This window comes from Lissotriton vulgaris, chromosome 2_2, assembly GCF_964263255.1.
Source record: "Lissotriton vulgaris chromosome 2_2, aLisVul1.2, whole genome shotgun sequence".
Taxonomy (NCBI): domain Eukaryota; kingdom Metazoa; phylum Chordata; class Amphibia; order Caudata; family Salamandridae; genus Lissotriton; species Lissotriton vulgaris.
In genome coordinates, this window is record NC_141688.1 from 333262367 (window position 1) to 333280067 (window position 17701).

The 17701-nt window shown below is 54.9% G+C and overlaps 1 protein-coding gene across 1 annotated transcript in view; it reads right to left on the bottom strand.

The window, feature by feature from the left end:
• Window positions 1-17701, bottom strand: part of LOC147729423 (uncharacterized) — a 104315-nt gene that overhangs the window by 34736 nt on the left and 51878 nt on the right. Inside the window, exon 6 of the mRNA XM_086959766.1 lies at window positions 13572-13685. Within this exon, the coding sequence (XP_086815892.1) occupies window positions 13572-13685 (114 nt within the window). The remainder of the gene's footprint in view (window positions 1-13571; window positions 13686-17701) is intronic.

The following is a 17701-nucleotide window of genomic DNA, read 5'->3' on the forward strand; positions in this document are numbered from 1 at the left end:
AGGTCTGCTGTGGGTCACGTGTAGTTTACAGGAGCTGTGAAGGACGTGCACTGTCCGCTCTGGGTCACGTGTAATTGACTGGAGCCGTGAAGGATGTGCACTGTCTGCTCTGGGTCACGTGTAATTGACTGGAGCTGTGAAGGACGCGCACTGTCTGCTCTGGGTCACGTGTAATTGACTGGAGCTGTGAAGGACGAGCACTGTCTGCTCTGGGTCACGTGTAATTGACTGGAGCTGTGAAGGACGTGCACTGTCCGCTCTGGGTCACGTGTAATGACTGGAGCTGTGAAGGACGCGCACTGTCTGCTCTGGGTCACGTGTAATTTACTGGAGCTTTGAAGGACGCGCACTGTCTGCTCTGGGTCACGTGTAATTGACTGGAGCTGTGAAGGAAGTGCACGGTCTGCTCTGGGTCACGTGTAATTTACTGGAGCTTTGAAGGACGCGCACGGTCTGCTCTGGGTCACGTGTAATTGACTGGAGTTGTGAAGGACGTGCACTGTCTGCTCTGGGTCACGTGTAATTGACTAGAGCTGTGAAGGAAGTGCACGGTCTGCTCTGGGCACGTGTAATTTAATGGAGCTGTGAAGGAGGTGCACGGTCTGCTCGGGGTCATGTGTAATTGACTGGAGCTGTGAAGGACGTGCACTGTCCGCTCTGGGTCACGTGTAATTGACTGGAGCTGTGAAGGACGTGCACTGTCCGCTCTGGGTCACGTGTAATTGACTGGAGCTGTGAAGGACGTGCACTGTCTGCTTTGGGTCACGTGTAATTGACTGGAGCTGTGAAGGACGTGCACTGTCCGCTCTGGGTCACGTGTAATTGACTGGAGCTGTGAAGGACGTGCACTGTCTGCTCGGGGTCACGTGTAATTGACTGGAGCTGTGAAGGACGCGCACTGTCTGCTCTGGGTCAAGTGTAATTGACTGGAGCTGTGAAGAACGAGCACTGTCTGCTCTGGGCCACGTGTAATGACTGGAGCTGTGAAGGACGCGCACGGTCTGCTCTGGGTCACGTGTAATTGACTGGAGCTTTGAAGGAAGTGCACTGTCTGCTCTGGGTCACGTGTAATTGACTGAAGTTTTGAAGGGCGTGCACGGTCTGCTCTGGGTCACGTGTAATTGACTGGAGCTGTGAAGGAAGTGCACTGTCTGCTCTGGGTCACGTGTAATTGACTGAAGTTTTGAAGGGCGTGCACGGTCTGCTCTGGGTCACGTGTAATTGACTGGAGCTGTGAAGGAAGTGCACTGTCTGCTCTGGGTCACGTGTAATTGACTGGAGCTTTGAAGGGCTTGCACTGTCTGCTCTGGGTCACGTGTAATTGACTGGAGCTGTGAAGGACGGGCACTGTTTGCTCTGGGTCACGTGTAATTGACTGGAGCTGTGAAGGAAGTGCACTGTCTGCTCTGGGCCACGTGTAACTTACAGGAGCTGTGAAGGACGTGCAAGGTCTGCTGTGGGTCACGTGTAGTTTACAGGAGCTGTGAAGGACGTGCACTGTCCGCTCTGGGTCACGTGTAACTTACAGGAGCTCTGAAGGACGTGCAAGGTCTGCTGTGGGTCACGTGTAGTTTACAGGAGCTGTGAAGGACGTGCACTGTCCGCTCTGGGTCACGTGTAACTTACAGGAGCTCTGAAGGACGTGCAAGGTCTGCTGTGGGTCACGTGTAGTTTACAGGAGCTGTGAAGGACGTGCACTGTCCGCTCTGGGTCACGTGTAATTGACTGGAGCTGTGAAGGATGTGCACTGTCTGCTCTGGGTCACGTGTAATTGACTGGAGCTGTGAAGGACGAGCACTGTCTGCTCTGGGTCACGTGTAATTGACTGGAGCTGTGAAGGACGAGCACGGTCTGCTCTGGGTCACGTGTAATGACTGGAGCTGTGAAGGACGTGCACTGTCTGCTCTGGGTCACGTGTAATTGACTGGAGCTTTGAAGGGCTTGCACTGTCTGCTCTGGGTCACGTGTAATTGACTGGAGCTGTGAAGGACGGGCACTGTTTGCTCTGGTCACGTGTAATTGACTGGAGCTGTGAAGAAAGTGCACTGTCTGCTCTGGGCCACGTGTAACTTACAGGAGCTGTGAAGGAGGTGCACTGTGTGCTCTGGGTCACGTGTAATTGACTGGAGCTGTGAAGGACGCGCACTATCTGCTCTGGGTCACGTGTAATTGACTGGAGCTGTGAAGGACGTGCACTGTATGCTCTGGGTCACGTGTAATTTACTGGAGCTGTGAAGGACGTGCACTGTCCGCTCTGGGTCACGTGTAATTGACTGGAGCTGTGAAGGACAAGCACGGTCTGCTCTGGGTCATGTGTAATTGACTGGAGCTGTGAAGGACGAGCACTGTCTGCTCTGGGTCACGTGTAATTGACTGGAGCTGTGAAGGACGTGCAAGGTCTGCTGTGGGTCACGTGTAGTTTACAGGAGCTGTGAAGGACGTGCACTGTCCGCTCTGGGTCACGTGTAATTGACTGGAGCCGTGAAGGATGTGCACTGTCTGCTCTGGGTCACGTGTAATTGACTGGAGCTGTGAAGGACGCGCACTGTCTGCTCTGGGTCACGTGTAATTGACTGGAGCTGTGAAGGACGTGCACTGTCCGCTCTGGGTCACGTGTAATTGACTGGAGCCGTGAAGGATGTGCACTGTCTGCTCTGGGTCACGTGTAATTGACTGGAGCTGTGAAGGACGCGCACTGTCTGCTCTGGGTCACGTGTAATTGACTGGAGCTGTGAAGGACGAGCACTGTCTGCTCTGGGTCACGTGTAATTGACTGGAGCTGTGAAGGACGTGCACTGTCCGCTCTGGGTCACGTGTAATGACTGGAGCTGTGAAGGACGCGCACTGTCTGCTCTGGGTCACGTGTAATTTACTGGAGCTTTGAAGGACGCGCACTGTCTGCTCTGGGTCACGTGTAATTGACTGGAGCTGTGAAGGAAGTGCACGGTCTGCTCTGGGTCACGTGTAATTTACTGGAGCTTTGAAGGACGCGCACGGTCTGCTCTGGGTCACGTGTAATTGACTGGAGTTGTGAAGGACGTGCACTGTCTGCTCTGGGTCACGTGTAATTGACTAGAGCTGTGAAGGAAGTGCACGGTCTGCTCTGGGCACGTGTAATTTAATGGAGCTGTGAAGGAGGTGCGCGGTCTGCTCGGGGTCATGTGTAATTGACTGGAGCTGTGAAGGACGTGCACTGTCCGCTCTGGGTCACGTGTAATTGACTGGAGCTGTGAAGGACGTGCACTGTCCGCTCTGGGTCACGTGTAATTGACTGGAGCTGTGAAGGACGTGCACTGTCTGCTTTGGGTCACGTGTAATTGACTGGAGCTGTGAAGGACGTGCACTGTCCGCTCTGGGTCACGTGTAATTGACTGGAGCTGTGAAGGACGTGCACTGTCTGCTCGGGGTCACGTGTAATTGACTGGAGCTGTGAAGGACGCGCACTGTCTGCTCTGGGTCATGTGTAATGACTGGAGCTGTGAAGGACGAGCACGGTCTGCTCTGGGTCACGTGTAATTGACTGGAGCTGTGAAGGACGCGCACTGTCTGCTCTGGGTCAAGTGTAATTGACTGGAGCTGTGAAGAACGAGCACTGTCTGCTCTGGGCCACGTGTAATGACTGGAGCTGTGAAGGACGCGCACGGTCTGCTCTGGGTCACGTGTAATTGACTGGAGCTTTGAAGGACGTGCATGGTCTGCTCTGGGTCACTTGTAATTGACTGGAGCTGTGAAGGAAGTGCACTGTCTGCTCTGGGTCACGTGTAATTGACTGAAGTTTTGAAGGGCGTGCACGGTCTGCTCTGGGTCACGTGTAATTGACTGGAGCTGTGAAGGAAGTGCACTGTCTGCTCTGGGTCACGTGTAATTGACTGGAGCTTTGAAGGGCTTGCACTGTCTGCTCTGGGTCACGTGTAATTGACTGGAGCTGTGAAGGACGGGCACTGTTTGCTCTGGGTCACGTGTAATTGACTGGAGCTGTGAAGGAAGTGCACTGTCTGCTCTGGGCCACGTGTAACTTACAGGAGCTGTGAAGGAGGTGCACTGTCTGCTCTGGGTCACGTGTAACTTACAGGAGCTCTGAAGGACGTGCAAGGTCTGCTGTGGGTCACGTGTAGTTTACAGGAGCTGTGAAGGACGTGCACTGTCCGCTCTGGGTCACGTGTAACTTACAGGAGCTCTGAAGGACGTGCAAGGTCTGCTGTGGGTCACGTGTAGTTTACAGGAGCTGTGAAGGACGTGCACTGTCCGCTCTGGGTCACGTGTAACTTACAGGAGCTCTGAAGGACGTGCAAGGTCTGCTGTGGGTCACGTGTAGTTTACAGGAGCTGTGAAGGACGTGCACTGTCCGCTCTGGGTCACGTGTAATTGACTGGAGCTGTGAAGGATGTGCACGGTCTGCTCTGGGTCACGTGTAATTGACTGGAGCTGTGAAGGGCTTGCACTGTCTGCTCTGGGTCACGTGTAATTGACTGGAGCTGTGAAGGACGGGCACTGTTTGCTCTGGGTCACGTGTAATTGACTGGAGCTGTGAAGGAAGTGCACTGTCTGCTCTGGGCCACGTGTAACTTACAGGAGCTGTGAAGGAGGTGCACTGTGTGCTCTGGGTCACGTGTAATTGACTGGAGCTGTGAAGGACGGGCACTATCTGCTCTGGGTCACGTGTAATTGACTGGAGCTGTGAAGGACGCGCACGGTCTGCTCTGGGCCACGTGTAATGACTGGAGCTGTGAAGGACGCGCACGGTCTGCTCTGGGTCACGTGTAATTGACTGGAGCTTTGAAGGACGTGCATGGTCTGCTCTGGGTCACGTGTAATTTACTGGAGCTGTGAAGGACGTGCACTGTCCGCTCTGGGTCACGTGTAATTGACTGGAGCTGTGAAGGACAAGCACGGTCTGCTCTGGGTCACGTGTAATTTACTGGAGCTGTGAAGGACGTGCACTGTCCGCTCTGGGTCACGTGTAATTGACTGAAGTTGTGAAGGACGTGCACTGTCTGCTCTGGGTCACGTGTAATTGACTGGAGCTGTGAAGGAAGTGCACGGTCTGCTCTGGGCACGTGTAATTTAATGGAGCTGTGAAGGAGGTGCACGGTCTGCTCGGGGTCATGTGTAATTGACTGGAGCTGTGAAGGACGTGCACTGTCCGCTCTGGGTCACGTGTAATTGACTGGAGCTGTGAAGGACGTGCACTGTCCGCTCTGGGTCACGTGTAATTGACTGGAGCTGTGAAGGACGTGCACTGTCTGCTCTGGGTCACGTGTAATTGACTGGAGCTGTGAAGGACGTGCACTGTCCGCTCTGGGTCACGTGTAATTGACTGGAGCTGTGAAGGACGCGCACTGTGTGCTCTGGGTCACGTGTAATTGACTGGAGCTGTGAAGGACGCGCACTGTCTGCTCTGGGTCACGTGTAATTGACTGGAGCTTTGAAGGGCTTGCACTGTCTGCTCTGGGTCATGTGTAATGACTGGAGCTGTGAAGGACGCGCACTGTTTGCTCTGGGTCACGTGTAATTGACTGGAGCTGTGAAGGAAGTGCACTGTCTGCTCTGGGCCACGTGTAACTTACAGGAGCTGTGAAGGAGGTGCACTGTGTGCTCTGGGTCACGTGTAATTGACTGGAGCTGTGAAGGACGCGCACTGTCTGCTCTGGGTCACGTGTAATTGACTGGAGCTTTGAAGGGCTTGCACTGTCTGCTCTGGGTCACGTGTAACTTACAGGAGCTCTGAAGGACGTGCAAGGTCTGCTGTGGGTCACGTGTAGTTTACAGGAGCTGTGAAGGACGTGCACTGTCTGCTCTGGGCCACGTGTAACTTACAGGAGCTGTGAAGGAGGTGCACTGTCTGCTCTGGGTCACGTGTAACTTACAGGAGCTCTGAAGGACGTGCAAGGTCTGCTGTGGGTCACGTGTAGTTTACAGGAGCTGTGAAGGACGTGCACTGTCCGCTCTGGGTCACGTGTAACTTACAGGAGCTGTGAAGGACGTGCACTGTCCGCTCTGGGTCACGTATAATTGACTGGAGCTGTGAAGGATGTGCACTGTCTGCTCTGGGTCACGTGTAATTGACTGGAGCTGTGAAGGACGAGCACGGTCTGCTCTGGGTCACGTGTAATTGACTGGAGCTGTGAAGGACGAGCACTGTCTGCTCTGGGTCACGTGTAATTGACTGGAGCTGTGAAGGAAGTGCACTGTCTGCTCTGGGCCACGTGTAACTTACAGGAGCTGTGAAGGAGGTGCACTGTGTGCTCTGGGTCACGTGTAATTGACTGGAGCTGTGAAGGACGCGCACTGTCTGCTCTGGGTCACGTGTAATTGACTGGAGCTTTGAAGGGCTTGCACTGTCTGCTCTGGGTCACGTGTAACTTACAGGAGCTCTGAAGGACGTGCAAGGTCTGCTGTGGGTCACGTGTAGTTTACAGGAGCTGTGAAGGACGTGCACTGTCTGCTCTGGGCCACGTGTAACTTACAGGAGCTGTGAAGGAGGTGCACTGTCTGCTCTGGGTCACGTGTAACTTACAGGAGCTCTGAAGGACGTGCAAGGTCTGCTGTGGGTCACGTGTAGTTTACAGGAGCTGTGAAGGACGTGCACTGTCCGCTCTGGGTCACGTGTAACTTACAGGAGCTGTGAAGGACGTGCACTGTCCGCTCTGGGTCACGTATAATTGACTGGAGCTGTGAAGGATGTGCACTGTCTGCTCTGGGTCACGTGTAATTGACTGGAGCTGTGAAGGACGAGCACGGTCTGCTCTGGGTCACGTGTAATTGACTGGAGCTGTGAAGGACGAGCACTGTCTGCTCTGGGTCACGTGTAATTGACTGGAGCTGTGAAGGAAGTGCACTGTCTGCTCTGGGTCACGCGTAATTGACTGGAGCTTTGAAGGGCTTGCACTGTCTGCTCTGGGTCACGTGTAATTGACTGGAGCTGTGAAGGACGGGCACTGTTTGCTCTGGGTCACGTGTAATTGACTGGAGCTGTGAAGGAAGTGCACTGTCTGCTCTGGGCCACGTGTAACTTACAGGAGCTGTGAAGGAGGTGCACTGTGTGCTCTGGGTCACGTGTAATTGACTGGAGCTGTGAAGGAAGTGCACTGTCTGCTCTGGGCCACGTGTAACTTACAGGAGCTGTGAAGGAGGTGCACTGTCTGCTCTGGGTCACGTGTAACTTACAGGAGCTCTGAAGGACGTGCAAGGTCTGCTGTGGGTCACGTGTAGTTTACAGGAGCTGTGAAGGACGTGCACTGTCCGCTCTGGGTCACGTGTAACTTACAGGAGCTCTGAAGGACGTGCAAAGTCTGCTGTGGGTCACGTGTAGTTTACAGGAGCTGTGAAGGACGTGCACTGTCCGCTCTGGGTCACGTGTAACTTACAGGAGCTCTGAAGGACGTGCAAGGTCTGCTGTGGGTCACGTGTAGTTTACAGGAGCTGTGAAGGACGTGCACTGTCCGCTCTGGGTCACGTGTAATTGACTGGAGCTGTGAAGGACGAGCACTGTCTGCTCTGGGTCACGTGTAATGACTGGAGCTGTGAAGGACGTGCACGGTCTGCTCTGGATCACGTGTAATTGACTGGAGCTTTGAAGGGCTTGCACTGTCTGCTCTGGGTCACGTGTAATTGACTGGAGCTGTGAAGGACGGGCACTGTTTGCTCTGGGTCACGTGTAATTGACTGGAGCTGTGAAGGAGGTGCACTGTCTGCTCTGGGTCACGTGTAACTTACAGGAGCTCTGAAGGAAGTGCACTGTCTGCTCTGGGCCACGTGTAACTTACAGGAGCTGTGAAGGAGGTGCACTGTCTGCTCTGGGTCACGTGTAACTTACAGGAGCTCTGAAGGACGTGCAAGGTCTGCTGTGGGTCACGTGTAGTTTACAGGAGCTGTGAAGGACGTGCACTGTCCGCTCTGGGTCACGTGTAACTTACAGGAGCTCTGAAGGAAGTGCACTGTCTGCTCTGGGCCACGTGTAACTTACAGGAGCTGTGAAGGAGGTGCACTGTCTGCTCTGGGTCACGTGTAACTTACAGGAGCTCTGAAGGACGTGCAAGGTCTGCTGTGGGTCACGTGTAGTTTACAGGAGCTGTGAAGGACGTGCACTGTCCGCTCTGGGTCACGTGTAACTTACAGGAGCTCTGAAGGACGTGCAAGGTCTGCTGTGGGTCACGTGTAGTTTACAGGAGCTGTGAAGGACGTGCACTGTCCGCTCTGGGTCACGTGTAACTTACAGGAGCTCTGAAGGACGTGCAAGGTCTGCTGTGGGTCACGTGTAGTTTACAGGAGCTGTGAAGGACGTGCACTGTCCGCTCTGGGTCACGTGTAATTGACTGGAGCTGTGAAGGATGTGCACGGTCTGCTCTGGGTCACGTGTAATTGACTGGAGCTGTGAAGGGCTTGCACTGTCTGCTCTGGGTCACGTGTAATTGACTGGAGCTGTGAAGGACGGGCACTGTTTGCTCTGGGTCACGTGTAATTGACTGGAGCTGTGAAGGAAGTGCACTGTCTGCTCTGGGCCACGTGTAACTTACAGGAGCTGTGAAGGAGGTGCACTGTGTGCTCTGGGTCACGTGTAATTGACTGGAGCTGTGAAGGACGGGCACTATCTGCTCTGGGTCACGTGTAATTGACTGGAGCTGTGAAGGACGCGCACGGTCTGCTCTGGGCCACGTGTAATGACTGGAGCTGTGAAGGACGCGCACGGTCTGCTCTGGGTCACGTGTAATTGACTGGAGCTTTGAAGGACGTGCATGGTCTGCTCTGGGTCACGTGTAATTTACTGGAGCTGTGAAGGACGTGCACTGTCCGCTCTGGGTCACGTGTAATTGACTGGAGCTGTGAAGGACAAGCACGGTCTGCTCTGGGTCACGTGTAATTTACTGGAGCTGTGAAGGACGTGCACTGTCCGCTCTGGGTCACGTGTAATTGACTGAAGTTGTGAAGGACGTGCACTGTCTGCTCTGGGTCACGTGTAATTGACTGGAGCTGTGAAGGAAGTGCACGGTCTGCTCTGGGCACGTGTAATTTAATGGAGCTGTGAAGGAGGTGCACGGTCTGCTCGGGGTCATGTGTAATTGACTGGAGCTGTGAAGGACGTGCACTGTCCGCTCTGGGTCACGTGTAATTGACTGGAGCTGTGAAGGACGTGCACTGTCCGCTCTGGGTCACGTGTAATTGACTGGAGCTGTGAAGGACGTGCACTGTCTGCTCTGGGTCACGTGTAATTGACTGGAGCTGTGAAGGACGTGCACTGTCCGCTCTGGGTCACGTGTAATTGACTGGAGCTGTGAAGGACGCGCACTGTGTGCTCTGGGTCACGTGTAATTGACTGGAGCTGTGAAGGACGCGCACTGTCTGCTCTGGGTCACGTGTAATTGACTGGAGCTTTGAAGGGCTTGCACTGTCTGCTCTGGGTCATGTGTAATGACTGGAGCTGTGAAGGACGCGCACTGTTTGCTCTGGGTCACGTGTAATTGACTGGAGCTGTGAAGGAAGTGCACTGTCTGCTCTGGGCCACGTGTAACTTACAGGAGCTGTGAAGGAGGTGCACTGTGTGCTCTGGGTCACGTGTAATTGACTGGAGCTGTGAAGGACGCGCACTGTCTGCTCTGGGTCACGTGTAATTGACTGGAGCTTTGAAGGGCTTGCACTGTCTGCTCTGGGTCACGTGTAACTTACAGGAGCTCTGAAGGACGTGCAAGGTCTGCTGTGGGTCACGTGTAGTTTACAGGAGCTGTGAAGGACGTGCACTGTCTGCTCTGGGCCACGTGTAACTTACAGGAGCTGTGAAGGAGGTGCACTGTCTGCTCTGGGTCACGTGTAACTTACAGGAGCTCTGAAGGACGTGCAAGGTCTGCTGTGGGTCACGTGTAGTTTACAGGAGCTGTGAAGGACGTGCACTGTCCGCTCTGGGTCACGTGTAACTTACAGGAGCTGTGAAGGACGTGCACTGTCCGCTCTGGGTCACGTATAATTGACTGGAGCTGTGAAGGATGTGCACTGTCTGCTCTGGGTCACGTGTAATTGACTGGAGCTGTGAAGGACGAGCACGGTCTGCTCTGGGTCACGTGTAATTGACTGGAGCTGTGAAGGACGAGCACTGTCTGCTCTGGGTCACGTGTAATTGACTGGAGCTGTGAAGGAAGTGCACTGTCTGCTCTGGGCCACGTGTAACTTACAGGAGCTGTGAAGGAGGTGCACTGTGTGCTCTGGGTCACGTGTAATTGACTGGAGCTGTGAAGGACGCGCACTGTCTGCTCTGGGTCACGTGTAATTGACTGGAGCTTTGAAGGGCTTGCACTGTCTGCTCTGGGTCACGTGTAACTTACAGGAGCTCTGAAGGACGTGCAAGGTCTGCTGTGGGTCACGTGTAGTTTACAGGAGCTGTGAAGGACGTGCACTGTCTGCTCTGGGCCACGTGTAACTTACAGGAGCTGTGAAGGAGGTGCACTGTCTGCTCTGGGTCACGTGTAACTTACAGGAGCTCTGAAGGACGTGCAAGGTCTGCTGTGGGTCACGTGTAGTTTACAGGAGCTGTGAAGGACGTGCACTGTCCGCTCTGGGTCACGTGTAACTTACAGGAGCTGTGAAGGACGTGCACTGTCCGCTCTGGGTCACGTATAATTGACTGGAGCTGTGAAGGATGTGCACTGTCTGCTCTGGGTCACGTGTAATTGACTGGAGCTGTGAAGGACGAGCACGGTCTGCTCTGGGTCACGTGTAATTGACTGGAGCTGTGAAGGACGAGCACTGTCTGCTCTGGGTCACGTGTAATTGACTGGAGCTGTGAAGGAAGTGCACTGTCTGCTCTGGGTCACGCGTAATTGACTGGAGCTTTGAAGGGCTTGCACTGTCTGCTCTGGGTCACGTGTAATTGACTGGAGCTGTGAAGGACGGGCACTGTTTGCTCTGGGTCACGTGTAATTGACTGGAGCTGTGAAGGAAGTGCACTGTCTGCTCTGGGCCACGTGTAACTTACAGGAGCTGTGAAGGAGGTGCACTGTGTGCTCTGGGTCACGTGTAATTGACTGGAGCTGTGAAGGAAGTGCACTGTCTGCTCTGGGCCACGTGTAACTTACAGGAGCTGTGAAGGAGGTGCACTGTCTGCTCTGGGTCACGTGTAACTTACAGGAGCTCTGAAGGACGTGCAAGGTCTGCTGTGGGTCACGTGTAGTTTACAGGAGCTGTGAAGGACGTGCACTGTCCGCTCTGGGTCACGTGTAACTTACAGGAGCTCTGAAGGACGTGCAAAGTCTGCTGTGGGTCACGTGTAGTTTACAGGAGCTGTGAAGGACGTGCACTGTCCGCTCTGGGTCACGTGTAACTTACAGGAGCTCTGAAGGACGTGCAAGGTCTGCTGTGGGTCACGTGTAGTTTACAGGAGCTGTGAAGGACGTGCACTGTCCGCTCTGGGTCACGTGTAATTGACTGGAGCTGTGAAGGACGAGCACTGTCTGCTCTGGGTCACGTGTAATGACTGGAGCTGTGAAGGACGTGCACGGTCTGCTCTGGATCACGTGTAATTGACTGGAGCTTTGAAGGGCTTGCACTGTCTGCTCTGGGTCACGTGTAATTGACTGGAGCTGTGAAGGACGGGCACTGTTTGCTCTGGGTCACAGGTAATTGACTGGAGCTGTGAAGGAAGTGCACTGTCTGCTCTGGGCCACGTGTAACTTACAGGAGCTGTGAAGGAGGTGCACTGTGTGCTCTGGGTCACGTGTAATTGACTGGAGCTGTGAAGGAAGTGCACTGTCTGCTCTGGGTCACGTGTAATTGACTGGAGCTTTGAAGGGCTTGCACTGTCTGCTCTGGGTCACGTGTAATTGACTGGAGCTGTGAAGGACGGGCACTGTTTGCTCTGGGTCACGTGTAATTGACTGGAGCTGTGAAGGAAGTGCACTGTCTGCTCTGGGCCACGTGTAACTTACAGGAGCTGTGAAGGAGGTGCACTGTCTGCTCTGGGTCACGTGTAACTTACAGGAGCTCTGAAGGACGTGCAAGGTCTGCTGTGGGTCACGTGTAGTTTACAGGAGCTGTGAAGGACGTGCACTGTCCGCTCTGGGTCACGTGTAACTTACAGGAGCTGTGAAGGACGTGCACTGTCCGCTCTGGGTCACGTGTAATTGACTGGAGCTGTGAAGGATGTGCACTGTCTGCTCTGGGTCACGTGTAATTGACTGGAGCTGTGAAGGACGAGCACGGTCTGCTCTGGGTCACGTGTAATTGACTGGAGCTGTGAAGGACGAGCACTGTCTGCTCTGGGTCACGTGTAATTGACTGGAGCTGTGAAGGAAGTGCACTGTCTGCTCTGGGTCACGCGTAATTGACTGGAGCTTTGAAGGGCTTGCACTGTCTGCTCTGGGTCACGTGTAATTGACTGGAGCTGTGAAGGACGGGCACTGTTTGCTCTGGGTCACGTGTAATTGACTGGAGCTGTGAAGGAAGTGCACTGTCTGCTCTGGGCCACGTGTAACTTACAGGAGCTGTGAAGGAGGTGCACTGTGTGCTCTGGGTCACGTGTAATTGACTGGAGCTGTGAAGGAAGTGCACTGTCTGCTCTGGGCCACGTGTAACTTACAGGAGCTGTGAAGGAGGTGCACTGTCTGCTCTGGGTCACGTGTAACTTACAGGAGCTCTGAAGGACGTGCAAGGTCTGCTGTGGGTCACGTGTAGTTTACAGGAGCTGTGAAGGACGTGCACTGTCCGCTCTGGGTCACGTGTAACTTACAGGAGCTCTGAAGGACGTGCAAAGTCTGCTGTGGGTCACGTGTAGTTTACAGGAGCTGTGAAGGACGTGCACTGTCCGCTCTGGGTCACGTGTAACTTACAGGAGCTCTGAAGGACGTGCAAGGTCTGCTGTGGGTCACGTGTAGTTTACAGGAGCTGTGAAGGACGTGCACTGTCCGCTCTGGGTCACGTGTAATTGACTGGAGCTGTGAAGGATGTGCACTGTCTGCTCTGGGTCACGTGTAATTGACTGGAGCTGTGAAGGAAGTGCACTGTCTGCTCTGGGTCACGTGTAATTGACTGGAGCTGTGAAGGAAGTGCACTGTCTGCTCTGGGTCACGTGTAATTGACTGGAGCTGTGAAGGAAGTGCACGGTCTGCTCTGGGTCACGTGTAATTGACTGGAGCTGTGAAGGACGAGCACGGTCCGCTCTGGGTCACGTGTAATTGACTGGAGCTGTGAAGGGCTTGCACTGTCTGCTCTGGGTCACGTGTAATTGACTGGAGCTGTGAAGGACGGGCACTGTTTGCTCTGGGTCACGTGTAATTGACTGGAGCTGTGAAGGAAGTGCACTGTCTGCTCTGGGCCACGTGTAACTTACAGGAGCTGTGAAGGAGGTGCACTGTGTGCTCTGGGTCACGTGTAACTTACAGGAGCTCTGAAGGACGCGCAAGGTCTGCTGTGGGTCACGTGTAATTGACTGGAGCTGTGAAGGACGGGCACTGTCTGCTCTGGGTCACGTGTAATTGACTGGAGCTGTGAAGGACGCGCACTGTCTGCTCTGGGCCACGTGTAATTTACAGGAGCTGTGAGGTTGAAACAGCCACAACTTGTTTGTTCCCAGTTCATTTGTATGTCACCTGAGGTGGCCCCAGTGTGTCTCTTATGTGATTCTGCACCAATGGAATCCAGCGCGATGGCGCTTTGCTGTTCTTCCTTCCTCGAAAAGTCCCCAGAATGGAAAGATGTGAGTTCTGTAAAATGGAGAAAAAATGATTATATAACTAACAAAAGAAAATGATATGGTCTACCGGGTTAATTTCAAATGTAAACCAAAACCAATCTTCATGAGCAAAAATATTTTGATGTCTGTGATGCAGATAAAAATGAGATTTTAAAGCATGAACATTTAATACCCTCATTCTCAGCTGCTTGGATGGATTATTTTATCTATAAAGGGCAAAGCTTTAACCGGTTCAGGATTAGTTTTGAAAATACATTTGTAGCTGTAAACATCGGGCAAACAATGAAACACACAATATACATAAGCAACTCCCTCTGCATCCCTGCAGACGCAAAGACTGAGGCCTGGGGGGAGGTGGAGGCGGGGCATACCGCCCCCTGCAGATGCAAAGACTGAGGCCTGGGGGGAGGGGGAGGCGGGGCATACCGCCCCCTGCAGACGCAAAGACTGAGGCCTGGGGGGAGGGGGAGGCGGGGCATACCTCCCCCTGCAGACGCAAAGACTGAGGCCTGGGGGGGAGGGGGAGGCGGGGCATACCGCCCCCTGCAGATGCAAAGACTGAGGCCTGGGGGGAGGGGGAGGCGGGGCATACCGCCCCCTGCAGACGCAAAGACTGAGGCCTGGGGGGGAGGGGGAGGCGGGGCATACCTCCCCCTGCAGATGCAAAGACTGAGGCCTGGGGGGGAGGGGGAGGCGGGGCATACCTCCCCCTGCAGATGCAAAGACTGAGGCCTGGGGGGAGGGGGAGGCGGGGCATACCTCCCCCTGCAGATGCAAAGACTGAGGCCTGGGGGGAGGGGGAGGCGGGGCATACCGCCCCCTGCAGATGCAAAGACTGAGGCCTGGGGGGAGGGGGAGGCGGGGCATACCGCCCCCTGCAGATGCAAAGACTGAGGCCTGGGGGGAGGGGGAGGCGGGGCATACCGCCCCCTGCAGACGCAAAGACTGAGGCCTGGGGGGGAGGGGGAGGCGGGGCATACCGCCCCCTGCAGATGCAAAGACTGAGGCCTGGGGGGAGGGGGAGGCGGGGCATACCGCCCCCTGCAGACGCAAAGACTGAGGCCTGGGGGGGAGGGGGAGGCGGGGCATACCTCCCCCTGCAGACGCAAAGACTGAGGCCTGGGGGGGAGGGGGAGGCGGGGCATACCTCCCCCTGCAGATGCAAAGACTGAGGCCTGGGGGGAGGGGGAGGCGGGGCATACCGCCCCCTGCAGATGCAAAGACTGAGGCCTGGGGGGAGGGGGAGGCGGGGCATACCGCCCCCTGCAGATGCAAAGACTGAGGCCTGGGGGGAGGGGGAGGCGGGGCATACCGCCCCCTGCAGATGCAAAGACTGAGGCCTGGGGGGAGGGGGAGGCGGGGCATACCGCCCCCTGCAGATGCAAAGACTGAGGCCTGGGGGGAGGGGGAGGCGGGGGATACCGCCCCCTGCAGATGCAAAGACTGAGGCCTGGGGGGAGGGGGAGGCGGGGCATACCGCCCCCTGCAGATGCAGAGACTGAGGCCTGGGGGGAGGGGGAGGCGGGGCATACCGCCCCCTGCAGATGCAAAGACTGAGGCCTGGGGGGAGGGGGAGGCGGGGGATACCGCCCCCTGCAGATGCAAAGACTGAGGCCTGGGGGGAGGGGGAGGCGGGGCATACCGCCCCCTGCAGATGCAGAGACTGAGGCCTGGGGGGAGGGGGAGGCGGGGCATACCGCCCCCTGCAGACGCAAAGACTGAGGCCTGGGGGGAGGGGGAGGCGGGGCATACCGCCCCCTGCAGACGCAAAGACTGAGGCCTGGGGGGGAGGGGGAGGCGGGGCATACCGCCCCCTGCAGATGCAAAGACTGAGGCCTGGGGGGAGGGGGGGGCGGGGCATACCGCCCCCTGCATCCCTGCAGACGCAAAGACTGAGGCCTGGGGGGAGGGGGAGGCGGGGCATACCGCCCCCTGCATCCCTGCAGACGCAAAGACTGAGGCCTGGGGGGGAGGGGGAGGCGGGGCATACCTCCCCCTGCATTCTCATGTCCTGAATGGCAACAAATTAGGTCTGGCCTACCAGACCGTGCACGCTGTCTATATCCCCAGCTTGCAGCGGGCTAATAAAGGAGCAAAATCAAGGACCCCCTGAACAATGGGTAGTTCAATTCCTAGGACAGGGACTTAAATGGTAGTGACAAGAACTGCTGGGCAATATCAATGAAGCAAACAATACTCAATATACAATATCGCCTAGGCAATATCTCCTGTGTATATGGTTTGCTTTATTGATATTGCCTAGGAGTTTTTGTCACTACCAGCTTGCAGTGGGCTTACAGTCTGCCCACAGCTTCCTATTGGTTGCATTAGTTTCACTTTTATTTTCTTGCTTTTAACTCGCTTGCCGTGTCCGTCTTGTGTCCGCCCTTCCCCAGTGGCTTGGCCTCTTTACTTCTGTTCCTCCATTCACTGCTCACTTTCAGAAAGCTTCTCTTCTTTTTCCTTAAACCCTCCATAAAGTGCATGTGTTTTCAGCTTCCTTCCTCGTGCGCTTCTCTCCCTCCTCCCATTCCGTGTTGCCCCTTGTCGGACAGGAATGTTTGCTGCAGGATATGCAGCATGCTCTCCCCTGCACTGCGTGCATGAACTGCATATCTGTGCTCTTGGTTCTTTGATTTTTGGTCGTGCTACACATGAATCCCGTGTGCATGCACCAACGCAGTCCCAGTGAGCGGGGATAGGTGTTTCAAACTTCTCCCTCAGAGTGGCAGGAGACTATGGTCCGGTCACGGGTTCCACGCTTGGAGCATGATGATGGCCGAATGCCATGTTGGTGAAATCTAGTGACATGCTTTTACCTGTGAGACATGGATTCATGCTTACAGCCATTCACAATGAAGCCAGAATACTAAATGCACCATCCTGTGAGTTGTATGTGATAGGCATGATAGTGTGCACAGGTGACACAGGCCTGCGGGTTCCATAAGTACCCCGTTGCACCCACGAGATATCGGGGCGGCTGAGGTAGGAAGGGTCTTGCATGAAAAGGAGGGGTCAAGGGCTCCCGAATACCCACACGTCATTCCTCACAACACCAGATCTAAAGTAATCCAGTTCTTAACTCTGCACCGGCCCTACCGATGCCCTGGAAAAACAAACAGACTATTCTCTGAAGCCACAGCTTCTTGTCCATATTGAGCTCCATCAGCTGCAGAGTTTGAACATAAGCTATGGAGTTGCCCGTCTCTCTTTCCCTACGGCACTTGTATCCGCTGGACCAGGCCGCCTGCACCGTTCGACCCTCGTTATCCACCTGGGAAGCTGCGCATTCAGTATTTCCCATTGCCCGATACAAAGCGCCACGCTGCAGCCCGCTTCTTGGATCTGGGCCTCCTTGTACCAAAGAGGGCGATTACCAGTAGAAGGAATTCATTGTTGGTTCCTCTGGTGGGCACCTGGCGATCAGAGGCCCTGAACTGGGTCCTGGATGAAAGGAAGGCTTTACACAGAGAGGAAAACTGAGCCCTTTGGAAATGTCCAACAGCCAGGGCGTGGGACGGATAATGGACTGCCTGGGGGAGGAGCCTGGAGAATATACACGTCCCCATTGAGTCGATAACGGAGCAGCTGCGATTATCACTCGCGACTCCAGCCAGGAGGGTTTGAAATGTGGGGACCCAACCTCCTTTGTAGCAACCCCCAACCCCTGCAACCTCCTGACGCATTCTTCCTGGCTATCCAGGAAGATAAAATATTGATAAAATGATTGAACAAAAAAAATGGAGGAGAGCTGCTCTCTCTGTGTATTGCCAACATCTTTTAAAAGGAAGGGGGGAGCACAAGACACGATGGGGAGAAAAAAAAGAGATGGGCTTTCCTTAGAAGTGCCAGAGCTCTTCCTGAAACGTTGGACTGCAAATGATTCTGGTGGCAGCTGCTCTTAAGTCTATGGTGGGGGTACAGGGCGAGGCCTCCAGTATCTGTTGTAAGGGTAATTAGTCCTTTGAAGGGGCACGTATTCCTGTCTCTCTTCCTGAGCTCTGTGAAGAGGTTTTGTTAATACTG